This window comes from Vigna umbellata, chromosome 3 (assembly GCF_029865625.1).
Source record: "Vigna umbellata cultivar VRB3 chromosome 3, Vumbellata_1.0, whole genome shotgun sequence".
NCBI lineage: Eukaryota > Viridiplantae > Streptophyta > Magnoliopsida > Fabales > Fabaceae > Vigna > Vigna umbellata.
Window position 1 is genome coordinate 33,640,454 of NC_142167.1, and position 13,760 is coordinate 33,654,213.

The 13,760-nt window shown below is 35.7% G+C and overlaps 2 protein-coding genes and 1 long non-coding RNA gene across 3 annotated transcripts; 1 reads left to right on the forward strand and 2 right to left on the reverse strand.

Annotated features, from left to right (window-relative positions):
* Positions 1–1,966: 1,966 nt before the first annotated feature.
* LOC148202306 (exosome complex component RRP41 homolog) lies at positions 1,967–7,645 on the forward strand. The gene is made up of 12 exons (XM_088108261.1): positions 1,967–2,422; positions 3,565–3,630; positions 4,465–4,511; positions 4,597–4,657; positions 4,826–4,861; positions 4,952–5,019; positions 5,793–5,871; positions 5,957–5,993; positions 6,113–6,229; positions 6,354–6,439; positions 7,408–7,497; positions 7,598–7,645. Exons 2-12 carry the CDS (start codon positions 3,577–3,579, stop codon positions 7,643–7,645), a joined length of 723 nt encoding a protein of 240 aa, XP_087964387.1. The 5' UTR covers positions 1,967–2,422; positions 3,565–3,576.
* A 1,475-nt stretch (positions 7,646–9,120) lies between these two features.
* On the reverse strand, positions 9,121–10,132 carry LOC148202307 (uncharacterized). The gene is made up of 2 exons (XR_015785296.1): positions 9,891–10,132; positions 9,121–9,775 (listed from the first exon to the last, which is right to left on the reverse strand). It is a non-coding gene; the product is annotated as an uncharacterized LOC148202307 (long non-coding RNA).
* Positions 10,133–10,214: 82 nt separating this feature from the next.
* On the reverse strand, positions 10,215–12,173 carry LOC148202308 (putative glucose-6-phosphate 1-epimerase). Its single transcript, XM_088109587.1, has 5 exons — positions 12,147–12,173; positions 11,996–12,070; positions 11,474–11,530; positions 10,935–11,391; positions 10,215–10,314 (listed from the first exon to the last, which is right to left on the reverse strand). The coding sequence occupies exons 1-4, from the start codon at positions 12,171–12,173 to the stop codon at positions 11,218–11,220; spliced, it is 333 nt and encodes a 110-aa protein (XP_087965713.1). The 3' UTR covers positions 10,215–10,314; positions 10,935–11,217.
* Between the last annotated feature and the right edge of the window lie 1,587 nt (positions 12,174–13,760).

The following is a 13,760-nucleotide window of genomic DNA, read 5'->3' on the forward strand; positions in this document are numbered from 1 at the left end:
AGTGTTGAATCCAATATGACGTTCGTTTTTAGCGTTCGGCCTAATTGTGTTCAGGCGTTCGGTGTTAGCGTTCGGTCAGTTTTTGTTAGCGTTCGTCCAATTGGCATAGTTGCGTTCGGCTTATAACGCTCGGTGGAATAGTGTTCGTCCATCCAATGGTCTGCAAATGGTAATGGGTTCTAAGTTCCTTTGCTCTTGGATTGAATTATGTGTACCAATGTTTGGAATATATGCTGTAACGTGAAATATGTGAAAATATGTGAATGTATGAGATATGTTGGATTTGTTGTGATAATATGGTAGTATATGGTTATTCATGGCTTGGGTTAAGGTTCAAAGTAACAGTATGATTCATGGACGTAATTCCATGATCCTCAAGGAGAGGATACATGGTGGTGTTTTGGGGTTGTATAGAATGATTACATGGTAGCTCAGTTTTGGGGGTCATCCTGAATCTCCAATGGTCTTTCTTCTCATGTAGAGAGGATTGAACATGTGGTGAGGAGTAGCAGGAGGTCCTAGTCTTGGATGCTTCCATATGATCCAAGGTGAGTGATAACGGATTAACCTCGTGATTGTGGCCGGGCGGGAGTGCCCAAAGTTCCATCAGGCGGTAGTGCCTAAAGTTCCACCAGGCGGTAGTGCCTAAAGTTTCACAAGGCGGTAGTGCCAGGGCGGGAGTGCCCAAGTTTCATAAAGCCACCACGAGTGCAAGACCCGCCATAGCTCGGTAATCATTCTAGTCCGGACGAGTCGGTCTATAAAGGAACAAGTCGGGGTATAAAGTAACAAGTCTTGTGATGTCAGTTTACCATGTTTGGGTGAATGTTTACATGTCATGGAAGTATGTGAAATATGGATCAATGAGTATGCTTTAATTGTTCTTTTATATGAATCTATGAATGATTGCATGAATTAACTGTGCTGTATGTATAACATGCTTTTTATATCTAGCTCACCCTTGCATTGTTTGTGTTGTGTGCCAATTTGGATATCTTTCTTTGGCGATGATCATCCACTTGGATGGGAGCAGATGCTGTCGAGGAGAGTCCTTTGGATCAAGAGCTAGAGGTTGCTGATGTTGCAGAGTAGTCTTCCTAGAAATTTCCTGATTGAACACTTGTAGTGATCAATCCTTTCAACTGTTCAAGTTTAAATTTTCGCTCATTTTATTTGGATGATTGTAATTTAACAATTAAATTACACGTCATATTCTGACTGTTCTCTATATTTGAATGTTATTATATAATATTGGTTATTATATAATTGGGATGTTACAATGATCATCGCCAAAGAAACATACCCAAACAGCACACAACACAAACAATGCAAGGGTGAGCTAGATATAAAAAGCATGTTATACAATCCAACATGATATGCAAAAGTCACAAATACATGGTAAACTAACATCACAAGACTTGTTACATTAAACCCCGACTTGTTACTTTATAGACCGACTCGTCCGGACCAGAATGATTACCGAGCTATGGCGGGTTATGCACTCGTGGTGGCCTCTACTGCTTTGCAAAGCCATTGCCAATGGGTTCCACCCTACCACCCTTACGAGGTTAGTCCGTTCCATGCCCTGGAGCATACTGGAAGCCTCCAAGACTAGGACCTCCTGCTACTCCTCACCACATGGATCAATCCTCTCTACTTGAGAATGAAAGACCATTGGAGCGTCAGGAAAACCCCCAAGACTGAGCTACCATGAAATCATTCTGTACACCCTAAATCACCACCATGTATCCTCTCCTTGAGGATCATGGAATTACGTCCACCACCATGTATCCTCTCATGAGGATCATGGAATTACGTCCATGAATCATATTGTTACTCCCGAATCACTAGATATCCATTTTATCACAGTAAATCCAACACACCTCATACATTCACATAAATCACTTCACAGTATATATTTTCCAAACCTTGCACGTAATTCAATTCAAGAGAAAATGAATTTAAAATCAAACATTTGCAGAATACTATTTGGACGAGCACTGTTCACCGAGCACAGTGGACGAACGTTACTGAACGAACACTACCTTCCAACCACTAGGCCGAACACTATTTGGACGTACGTTCGTTATCAATCAACAGGCCGAACGCTGTTGGACGAACGTTATCAAATCCTACACTATCAGGCCGAACGCTAAACCATCGAACACCAGTACTAAATTCAATACTTGGACGAACGCGCAACGCTTGGAACCTAAGAATACTACTCAAGGCCGAACGCTCAACATTGCTATCCGAACAGGTTTAAACAAGTGACCTATTAAACCTATTTAGTGACCTATTTAAACACCGAACAGCGGAACCTTGCCTAGACTAGGCTCGTTTGCAGTGCGCGGACCAACTTCCGTTCTCGCCGTCGCCACACAGAGCGTAACAGCCACCGTCAAATCTCGCCGTCAGTCAGGTACTTTTCCTTTTCTCTCTCTCTGGTCATCAAAGTTCAAACCCTTTCAATGTTTGCGTTGTCATGTGTAGTGCCTTGCAGTGTCACCACTCACCACCCAATCCCTATTTTCTGTTAAACTCGTAAAAGTTGCTATGCTTTTCTAATTTAATCAATTCAACATTTACAACCAAGAAAAATGGAGTTTACGACAGCTTTGTATAAGCTTCAAACATTGAACATCTTGATAACCAATTACTCCTATACTATATCGTTCTCTCAATCAAACTTATAACCCTTCCTTGCCCTTTGTATCGATCTCACAAAAGCTCTTCTTAAAAATCCTGCACCTTGAACTTGCATACCACTCAACCATAAAATTGATCTATAGCATAACCGAGTCACTAAAATCATTGCTCTGTGTTATTAGTTTATTAAGTGGGAAGGGAACACTGTCCTTCTCATATATAATTGACCCAAATCTTTCTTCTGTAACTATTAAACTAAAAGCCTGCTCATTCTCCTTTAGAAATTTGTTGAAATTCGGGGAGTGCTAGAATAAAATAAAAATAATAACAGTATGCAGATTGAATTTGCTTCGAGAACCACCCCTTTACAATATCTTTCTGTCCGTGGTGTACTTTCCTCTTTTTCTTTGCTTGCAGTAAGATTAAGAGCAAACTTAAATGTTTAAAAGGGTAGGGACACGACCAGATTTATTTTCTTCAAATGCGTTGTTATTTTGTTGTTTGCTGATTTCTAATATTTATTTCTGGTATATTATTTACCTAGTGCCCCACTTATTGGGTAAATGTTTGTTGTTGTCTATATGATATTCATTCAAAGTTCAGATTGCTTGATTTTTTGTAACCTTGTTTTCATCCTAATCTTTACAGAGCAACTGGAGTTTGTTCGGTATGTTTTCAATTGAGCAGTGTTATTAATTCGAACTGCCCTCTCACTCATCTCACTGCATGACCCACAAACTACTTGAGCCAACACAAACTTTTAAATGGCTCAGATTCTGCAAAATCTCACCATTTTGTTTCAATAACTTTAGTAGAAAATATCATTTTTTTTTGGAAGCCAAGAATATAAAGCAAAATAAAACAAAATCCAGCTGCTTATGTCTCATCTTTGTCTCCTTTTTGTCTCTGCCATAGATTGACCTGAGGATGGAATACGTCAGCCCAGAAGGACTTCGACTGGATGGTCGCAGACCCATGGAGGTACAGCTATTATTTTTTTCTTGGGCTTTTTTTTTTCCTCCTTTTTTCTTCACTTAATATTCATTCCAAAAAAGGTTCCTTTAGATCTTTCAAGAATACTCATGAAGCGTATGAAATGCGGAGTATTAATAAATAATAATATCCTACATGAATTCTTACATAGTCATGAATTACTGAAGCTTTATGTTAATTAGTATATATAAGATCTGCAGATAGTTCTGCATATGGGTTATACATAGATGAGCCATGCCATGGGTAATGGAAATGTGTAAGGGCACATTTTGAACTGCAAAAAAACATATAAACAGATTAGAAGCAGTCAATAACCTTAGTTCTGATAAACATTAAAACCTATCACTTAAAAGCTACAAATGTTGTAGTTTGCCAAATGATAAAAGTAAGAAAATGGAGGGTTCTAACCCTAAGGATGTCTAACCAACCTTTTTTAGTGAGATATATGAACTTGGTCCTATGACAAAATGAGCTAATTGAAAGCAGCATTTTAAGGTCTGGCCTATGGAATTCAGTCCTATTTAACAGCTGTGATTTGGACATGATTTTGGGATTCGACTATTTAAAATGAGGAGATGCACTTTAGAGGATAAGGTGAAGTTATTACTATTTATTAAAAATTTAGTATTTAAGAGTGTGATAAAATATATGTACATGTATAAGAAACTATGAAGTTATTAAAATCTCAATGACTATTACTGCAGTTTATCCTCTAAAGTGTTATTCCTTCACTGCAGAGGATCTAAATCTATGATTTTATATTTCTTTCTCTACTGATCTTTTGCCTTTAACTTTTTCTCCTCTCTTTATGGTATATTGTAGATGCGACAAATTCGTGCAGAAATTGGTGCTGTATCCAAAGCAGATGGGTAAATGAATTTTAGCTTTTTAGAAAATTAAGTTGTGATATCATTTGAAGCATTTGACCATAAAGTTTTTTTATTTTGAAAACAGTTCTGCTATGTTTGAGATGGGTAATACAAAAGTTATTGCTGCCGTCTATGGCCCTAGAGAGGTACTGTTTAATTATTTACCTTGCTAATGAAAATTTGTCTATGTAATTTAAGGATTGTTAACTATCCTTTTTCAGTGTTAGTTGGTTTAGACATTTAAAAAACTTTGATGTTGTAGTTGAGCTTTAGATGATTTGCTGTTTTTCTTTAGTAACTTCTCTGCATTTCAGGTGCAAAATAGAAGCCAAATAACCAACCATGCTCTGGTAGTTTTTTTTTTCTAAGTTATGTTGTCTGTATTTATATGAATTGTAACAAAAACTTAATTGTTGCTTATGTGCAATGTATGTCTATAGGTTCGGTGTGAGTACAGCATGGATAATTTTAGCACTGGAGATCGCATGAGGAAATCAAAGGGTGACAGGTTTTGCTCATTTACTTGCTTTTGTTTAACTTCCTATTCTTTTTGACCTTTCACTTATTTTTTATATATTCGTAGTTTTATACTTATCAAAATGGTATTGGAGCATAGACTACTAGGATGATAGTGAATGTTGCATTAGTAGAATCTATCTTAAGAGTGCCTTGTAATTTGTAAATTGGACTTTTTGATCTTTTTACTGAGGTAAGAATTTAATAGCAATGGTGGTAATGCATGTTTAGACTTTTAGAGTATAAATTTTGATTATTAATTAGTAATATATATATTATTAATTAGTAATATATATATATATATATATATATATATATATATATATTGCATTTGTTCATGTGATACAGTATAATTTTTTTTTAATCTTGCATTCATAATTTTCTATGTAACAACTATCTTGCTATCCACTAACGTATTGTAGTGTTTTTGGGGCTGGCTGCTCCATGCCTTTGATATAGCTGACTACAGGCTCAGCAATGGGTTATGTATCATAAAACAATGAAAAGCTTAACCCCATGCACCCTTTTACTGCCTTTTCTCATTTTTAATCTTTTTTGCAAGCTTTGACTTTTTTGAGTAATCTTTGGCCAAAACTCACTGAATAGTTTTGAATGGCTTAACCATCAATGTTTGCAGATATAAATGTTATCCTGTTTTGCTTTTCCTTCATAGTTTTAATATGGTTCTCATTGTATTCTCTTACAGAACGATAATAGGATCACTTCTTATTTTTTACTACGTGATTTGAAGTTCTCATTCTACAGGAGATCAACTGAAATTTCCCTGGTTATTCGGCAAACCATGGAAGCATCTATATTGACACATCTATTGCCTCGATCTCAGGTTTTATTACACATTAAGAACTTATTTTGTCATGTGCTTTGCTTTCCCCTAGTCCTCCCTAATGTTTTACTTATTAAATTTGCAGATAGATATATATGTCCAAGTTCTCCAAGCAGATGGAGGTAACTAAGACTTGATAATGGGATCTTGTGATTCTCTTCTGTCATTGCCATTTTATTTTCTCTCTTTACTCATTTAATATGTACATTAATTTTGGGTGATGTTGACATGTCTTTTATAGGAACTAGATCTGCTTGTATAAATGCTGCAACTTTGGCCCTTGCCGATGCTGGGATCCCTATGCGTGATCTTGTAACATCCTGCAGTGCCAGATACCTTAACAGCACAAGTCTGCTTGGTATATATCTGTTTTTACTCTAAATTTGAACTGGCTAAATACAAGTGTGGTATGTCTGTTTTGTTTCTGTCTACTTCTGATGCACGGGCTGCCCTAATTATTAAAGGTTTCTGAATGTGTACAGATTTGAACTATGTAGAAGACAGTGCTGGAGGTCCTGATGTAACCCTAGGAATTCTGCCAAAGTTGGATAAAGTAACACTGCTTCAGGTTAATTCATGTCTTGTTATTTTCTCTGTATCTATTGTGTAGTCAACCAGGTAAATTAGTTCAACAGAAAGGAAAACTTTTTATTGCTCTCTCAGTCATTGGTACTCACGTAGTAAAGAGTCTGGTGGTGTTGAAGCTGTAATTCCTCTTCCTTCAAAAACTATTCTTGTTATTAGAGATTTTGGAGAGAACAGTAGAGTTTTAACCCTTGATTACTCGAGGGAATAGGTGCATGTTCGGAAATCCCCAAAAGAAGCTTATCTAAGCTCGCCTCAGATTTAACAACTTAATAGTTTGCTGTACACATGAATCTTTTTTCAAATATCAGTTGTTTTTTAATCAACAGATACTTCTTACGAAGGTTCCTGATAGAGTGATTTGCTGTTGTACCCTTTGATGGAGTTATGTCATGACAAATCTTCTTTTTAGTCTGAGTTAATGTTTGATCAAGTGTAACTTAATTTTCACTAGTATCATACTTGGTAACTCTTTATTTGGAATTCCAGTTCAGCATCTTTTACTTTTTTAGTTGCAGATCTTTTGTTGATACTTTAAATTTTGACTGAAGAAATATAGTTGATATATTCTTTCCGCCACCTTATTATAGGATGAAATTCATGTATGGTCCACAAAACAGAGAGGGAGGGTAACTTCATTTGGTGGGGCTGGCATAGATTTTTTCCAATGACAGTTTATCAGTCAGTTTATTGCTCCCATTCTTAGATTGATATTATGGAGTTAAATTTGTTTCGAACACGTGCCACTATGTAAAGGCTGGTTGAGATTGTGAACCTTCAAAGTTTTAATCAGAAATTTACTACTATCATTATTATGAAAAGCATGCAATGCTTTTCTTTTCTCATCCAGCTTATTTCATTCGTTCACTCCCTGCCATATTCCGTAGTTTAGAATGGAAAAGCTCCTAGTTTAATTTTATTTGCACTAATTTCTGTTGTTACTGTCTATAGATGGATTCTAAACTACCAATTGACATTTTGGAAAATGTTATGCAACTGGCAATCGAAGGCTGCAAAGCAATAGCAAACTACATTCGAGAAGTAAGAACCTGCTGACACTTTTGTGATTATACTAAGAGGAGTCCAAACAAGTTTTACATTAATTTCACTGCTTAAATCCTGTTTCTTTGTTGGCTGGCAGATTTTGCTGGAGAACACAAAGCAATTGGAGTATCGACGAGGTGTATAGTTTTTATAGCAGAAATGATGCTATGATTATTATTACCTGTGGTCACGGTTTTCCAGATTTGTAGGTCCGTTCTTTCAGCATTTGTGCTTTTTTTTGGTTATGGAGGAGAATTCTCTTGTATTTACGTGGAACAATTTTGTTTTTAGCATACGGTGCTGAATAAAACGGAAAATTGTTGTAGAATTCGTTTCTCATTTCTGTCACCTTATCACTATGAATAAAAGGTAGCAAAATTATGATTTATTTTGGGACCACTTTCTGAATTTCCACCAATCCCCCAAAATAAGACGTGTAGAATGGAACTAATGATCTGACACTTCAACGAATGAAGAATTAATGATTGAAGTTAGAATCAAAATAATCAGTGGGTTGGTTGAGTGTGTGTACATGGTGATTGCATCCTCAGAAAAAGCAATGACATCAGTATTGACAATTTAATTGCTAACTAATTTCAATGGTTAGTTTCCTAAATTTCCTTTTTGGGTACGATACAGTTTGATAAAGACAGCTTTGGTGTTAAATGTTTGTATTGCAGTTAAAGTCTTGATATAGCGAGTTAAACTGATTAATTATGTAAATATAAAAAGTAAATAATTTATAGTAATTTCTAAATCCTGGTAAATATAAAGTAGTTTAATTAAGTTAACATTTTTTTATTTCTTTTAAATACGTATGCTAGAGTGGAATACTGAAGTTTTTTGGTAGAGTTGAATACAGTAAGTTTGAAACATCACTAATACAGATTTAGAAGAAAAAAAAGTATTTGAAGTAATAATATTGTATGGAAAAATGTTAATTTTTCTGGGAAAAAAATTTCACAGAAAAAGTTAACCTGAAAGTTAATGATCAAGAGAATTTTAGGATTATTTCTATGGTAAAGGAAAGTATTTTGGTGGTTGAGTTTGTTTTCAACTAATACCAGACTTCATTAAAAAATATATTATAATACTAACTATTTATAAAAATAAGTTTGAAGTTATGAGAATTATGACTGAAGAGTGATATAACGAGAATATAATTGAACAAAAAAATTTTACCTCTTAAAAGAAACCACTGGTAAATGATGAAAAAATTAAGATAATTATAAGTGCAGATGAACATATGAAGCTCAGTTGGAAAAAAGTAAATACCGATTCATAGTTTGAATAACCAACCGCAATGTCTCGAATCTCAGCAACTTCAACCTTTTAATGCACAGCCCATCGGTCCCATTTGTACAAAGCAGGAGAAGTGCTATTGCTTTTTGACGCACCACTTTTGACCCACTTTATTGAATACAGACATGAATTCAATTACATCACAGTCAACATCAGAATTCTTGACAATGTCATTCAATTGTAAACATCATTTATAATAAAAATATTGACTTCTAGATTACTTTAAAAGCCATTTATAGCATAATTCAGCCAACTAACCATGAAATAAAAACAGTGATAGTATACAAAATTTATGTGAAGGTTATTGAATTATGGACGTATCACTGTAAAATGGAAAATGCCAAAAAAAGATGCATGATCACATTGTCCACTAATCACTCGTTTTATCTCTGTCATGAGAGGCAGATCATAGCCGTAACCATCCAATATAAGCAAATTGGAACACCAAAGCTAAATTATCCATGCCGTGGAACATATCATCAAATCCATGGAGAGAATAAACTCGGCACCAACTCAACAAATCTAATGCTTAAAGAAGGAGCATCCATAGCAGAACAGAAGGAACCAACTGACTAATGACCTGGTAACACTTGAAAGCCATTCTCACAAAAAACATAGGCCTCTATAAAGCACTATTTCTAGCCTAAGATCATAACAACATAAAACCTGACACTCCTACTGAACAGCACTATTTCTACAACTAGATGCTGCTACATTGCTGGATGTAGTAGCAGCATTAACTCAGACCCATTTTGTACAATTCCTCAAAGACCACTTCTGTCAAGACCAAGACGCTCACTGCAAAAACTTGATGGCACAACTGATAGCTGCAGCCGACCGGTCCATTCCTCTCCCGGCTTCAAGCTCACCGGTTTCTCTATCACCGCCCCGTCAACACAAAGCATCTGTTTGTACTCTTCATCACCAAAATCTACCATGGATTTTGATTTCTTTTCCCATGGATTCCACACAGCTAAACACACCATAAAAGTTAAGATGAAAAGGACTGATTTTATATTTTCTACAACTCGAAACCTTATCTACGTTTGTATTTTGTTTGTGGAAAAAATTTGCTACTTAGAGCTTACCAACATCAGGGAGACCTTCCTTCCTTATAACAAATGTTCGCTTCTTCTCATGATCTAGCACTGCAATTATGTTTGGAGAGCTAAGATAAACTCGATCCGCCTGCCATGAAGGAAGTATGGATATTAAAAACATCTTCATTAGCCTTCATTGTGTCAAAACCAAAAGACTTTAGTAGTGGATACTGTGTGTGATTGACAAAACTGCAGCATAGGCCAGGAATATAGTGCTCTATTTATCTCAACCTGAAGTATTAGCTTAAATTGCAGCATGGAACTATAAATGTCTACATTTTGTTAACATCAATATAACCTAGAAGGGTTTACCTCAGATTCAAATGTTATTGCATCTTGTTCAGTAAATCGTTCTTTTTTGAAAAGGTTGTCTAGGTAGTCCAGTGTCTCCAGACCTTCAATCCTTATCTCACTATAAAAATTGTTAATGTGACGTTAATAATGATTGTCAATCTTAAAATAAAATTTCCTGTTCTAAAACAATCAAAAGAGAGGTAGTTCAAGTAAAAATATGTAAACAAGAATCTATATAGGTGGTAACAAGCATTGCAAACAGTAGTTTGCTTCAAATGCTTACAAATTCTATAGGCTGTGTAAGAACTTTGTACTTTCATTACGACTGATCACTTGTTTACATATTTCCCGATAACTGACATGAATAAAACTCATAATTCCAGTATTCGGAGAAGAATCCACCTAATATATAGAGTATCCATGCTAGTTTCAAATGATTAGAGTGTAAGTTGTTATTAGTTTCTAAAGAAGAGAAACAGTCCTCTAAGATCTGCTTGAATGTTAAAATCCCACAATTTAAAGCATTCAGCAAATGCAGAAACTACACGTTTCAGAACAAAAACCAAATATATTTGTCTACTATAAATATTGAACAAGGAAGTACCATTAGTGCTAATAAAACTCCGATGAAGTGTTCAGCAATCAATTTACTATGGAAAAGAAAAATGATGGTTGGACATCATCCCACACACTCAGAAAAGGGAATGCAGACCAAGTACAACAAAGAATTATCCATACCTAATGTCAGAAACCAATAAGTATGTGTGATCCGCGAATGAGAAACTAAATGGCTTGCCATTTATATTCCTGACTCTAGATATCAAAGTCAAGTCCCCATCTGCTGCAAGAGACACCCGAAGACGGAATTCAAAACTGGTACAATTATTAAACAATCGTTAGATTACTACTGCTTGAAATTTACTGCCAAACACAGGAAAAAGTAATATCGAGTGCATATATGCCAGATTCAAATTATCAAACACATGGAGAGTGGATATCCCTGTTATACTGTCACATCATGCTATTCATACCTGTGTGGCCAGCACTTCATATCTTCTTCAGATGATTTTAGCACCAGGTCAATGAAGGATTTCCCACTGGAGTCATTCCCAAGAAGAGGAGGAGGGTTTTCATCAATTGCCCACATTCTATTTCTTGCAAAACCATGCTGCTCCAGCGATCCACAGTTTCCAAACTGTGAAACAAATTCAGCTCAAGATATGTAAGTATGCATGTTACAAGTTATATAAAATGAACGTAAAAAGGAATAAGCTTGCCTGTGGAAAACACATGGGAATTCCTCCTCGAATTGCTTTTGGAGCCTTGAAAATTGCCTACAGATAATGGAAAAGGAAACAAAACAGTTAGTTATTACTACTTGCCTCTTTAAAAAGTATAATTGATTAAAGTTCTGTGTTCCTACAAAAGCATCAGTTAAGAAGTTGGTTTTGCCGTCAAAGTTTTTCATTATACCAGTATTCAACCCCAGTGGTTCCAAAGGACAAAAGCACTACAATGCACCATTCTTCCCTGTTTTTCTCTTGCATCGATGTGATTGATGGACAGCATAGAATACTATGATTCATCAAAATCCAAACTCTTCTTAAATTTATTGATTATTTGGGCAAATGCCCTTCACATGCCAGTTGCAATATAATGCAGATTATCCCAAAATGAAAATTTTCAGAAAGCAAGATTATGAAATATTGACATGTTTTCCTTATCAGCGCTGACAACTAACAAAATTCATATAATTTAAAATGTACAAATTGATTTTCAATCAAAATTGAAAGACATACCTTGCTGCTTGTGAATAGAAGTTCTTCCCCGTGCTCATTCCGCCATGAAGTGACCTGCGCCCCATGTAAGCTTACCTAATTTCGAGAAAAAACAGTTAATCTAAGTAATCGTAGTAATTAAATTACTCAAACTACAAATATCTTTACAGACCAAGTTATCCACATCAAGAATTCGCATTGGATGTCATAGTAAATTTTAAAATCATAACTTTACCAAATGTTAAAACCGACACCAGTTTTGCAATGAACAATTTCTCACCAGTGCCGAAGAACCCCTTGGGGTCCGAAGCAGAACTTGATCAATTCCATTCCAGTCCTTTGTAATTTCAGTTGCTGCTCTATAGTCCCATACGGCTGCAGAATGCCCCATTCAAATTAATGCAGATCCTAAATTTCTTCAGCAAAATCCTATTAAGCTTCTCAAATTCGGAACATGCAAATGCCAGAGGATTGAAGGGGTCTCCACCTCACACCTATACCGTAACAAACACGTGAATTAGCCTCCTCGTCAGTTAAATCCAAAATCCCAACACCCAATTTCACTCAAAATTTCTTCTCACTGGTATGATTCAGATCTACGGAACAATAAACCTATTTAAACAAGAATCTGGAATGTGTGATAGAATTCCACGAAAACTCCAGAAAGCCAAGAGCAGAAACATTACACTGAACATTTAGCAATTGAATACCAATCTTCCTGGTACACATCCAAACATGTCCTTAAAACTTGTCAGATTCACAGCAGAAAAAGACAATTAAACACTGAAAAAACATAATAACTATCAGTAAATAAATAAATCACGCACGCATACATACATATACATACACACACATACATATATTACAGCTGTAATAAAATTAAAATTTTCTTTAATATAAGCATAATACAATAACCATAATTTCTTCAGGAAAATTCAAATTAAGGAAGAAAAACCAAACACTAATAAATCTCAAGAGAATACTGAATAATAAATCTCCCATTAACCAAACACTGGTAATAAGTTTACTTACTTCAACAATCCGGAATCAGGAATTCTAAGTCTAAACCGACACCAGGTCTTGGATGCAGAGAGAAGCAGCAGTAGGAGCCAGAATAATGCATGACCTCTGTGAAATGAGTTAAGAAAATTCACACATCCAATGACACGAGGCAGCACATGCTCATCAAGTACATAGATACATACATGACGAAGAAGAAGCGTTCAAAAAGTTGAAAGGTACCCTTTTCTTAGAAGTATGCATTCAAGACCATACTTGCAATTGAATCAAGAAAGTTCAGAACTTTCAACAACCCCAAGATTTGAAAAACCAAATGTTATGTAATAAGGATATTTATGTAATAACATAAATATCTTAGATATTTTAGACAGTTAAAATATTGGTCAAAGCCACTAACCACATTTTTAGGTAAGGTGGTTATTCTTAGTTTACTTATAAGTACAGTGACAGGACCAAAGTCCAGGGACGTTCTTTTTATGCTCTAGAGATCCTGAATAATATTTCAGAGCAATATCCAATTATTCTCTTGAGAGCTTCAGCTCCATAACTCATATCTGACTTGAGCGTCGGAGTATCTTTGCAGGTACCTCCCCCTCCTTTGGTGAATACGAAGGACAACAGTTGAAGAAATGCAAGCATCCCAAACATCCAGGAGCAACAGAGACACACAGGAAAATGTATACCGAAACATTTTGGCGCCCACCGTGGGGCCGAGGGCCATCCCAATGAAACCACAAGAGGAGCCTCGGCCTCAACCCAGCATTCC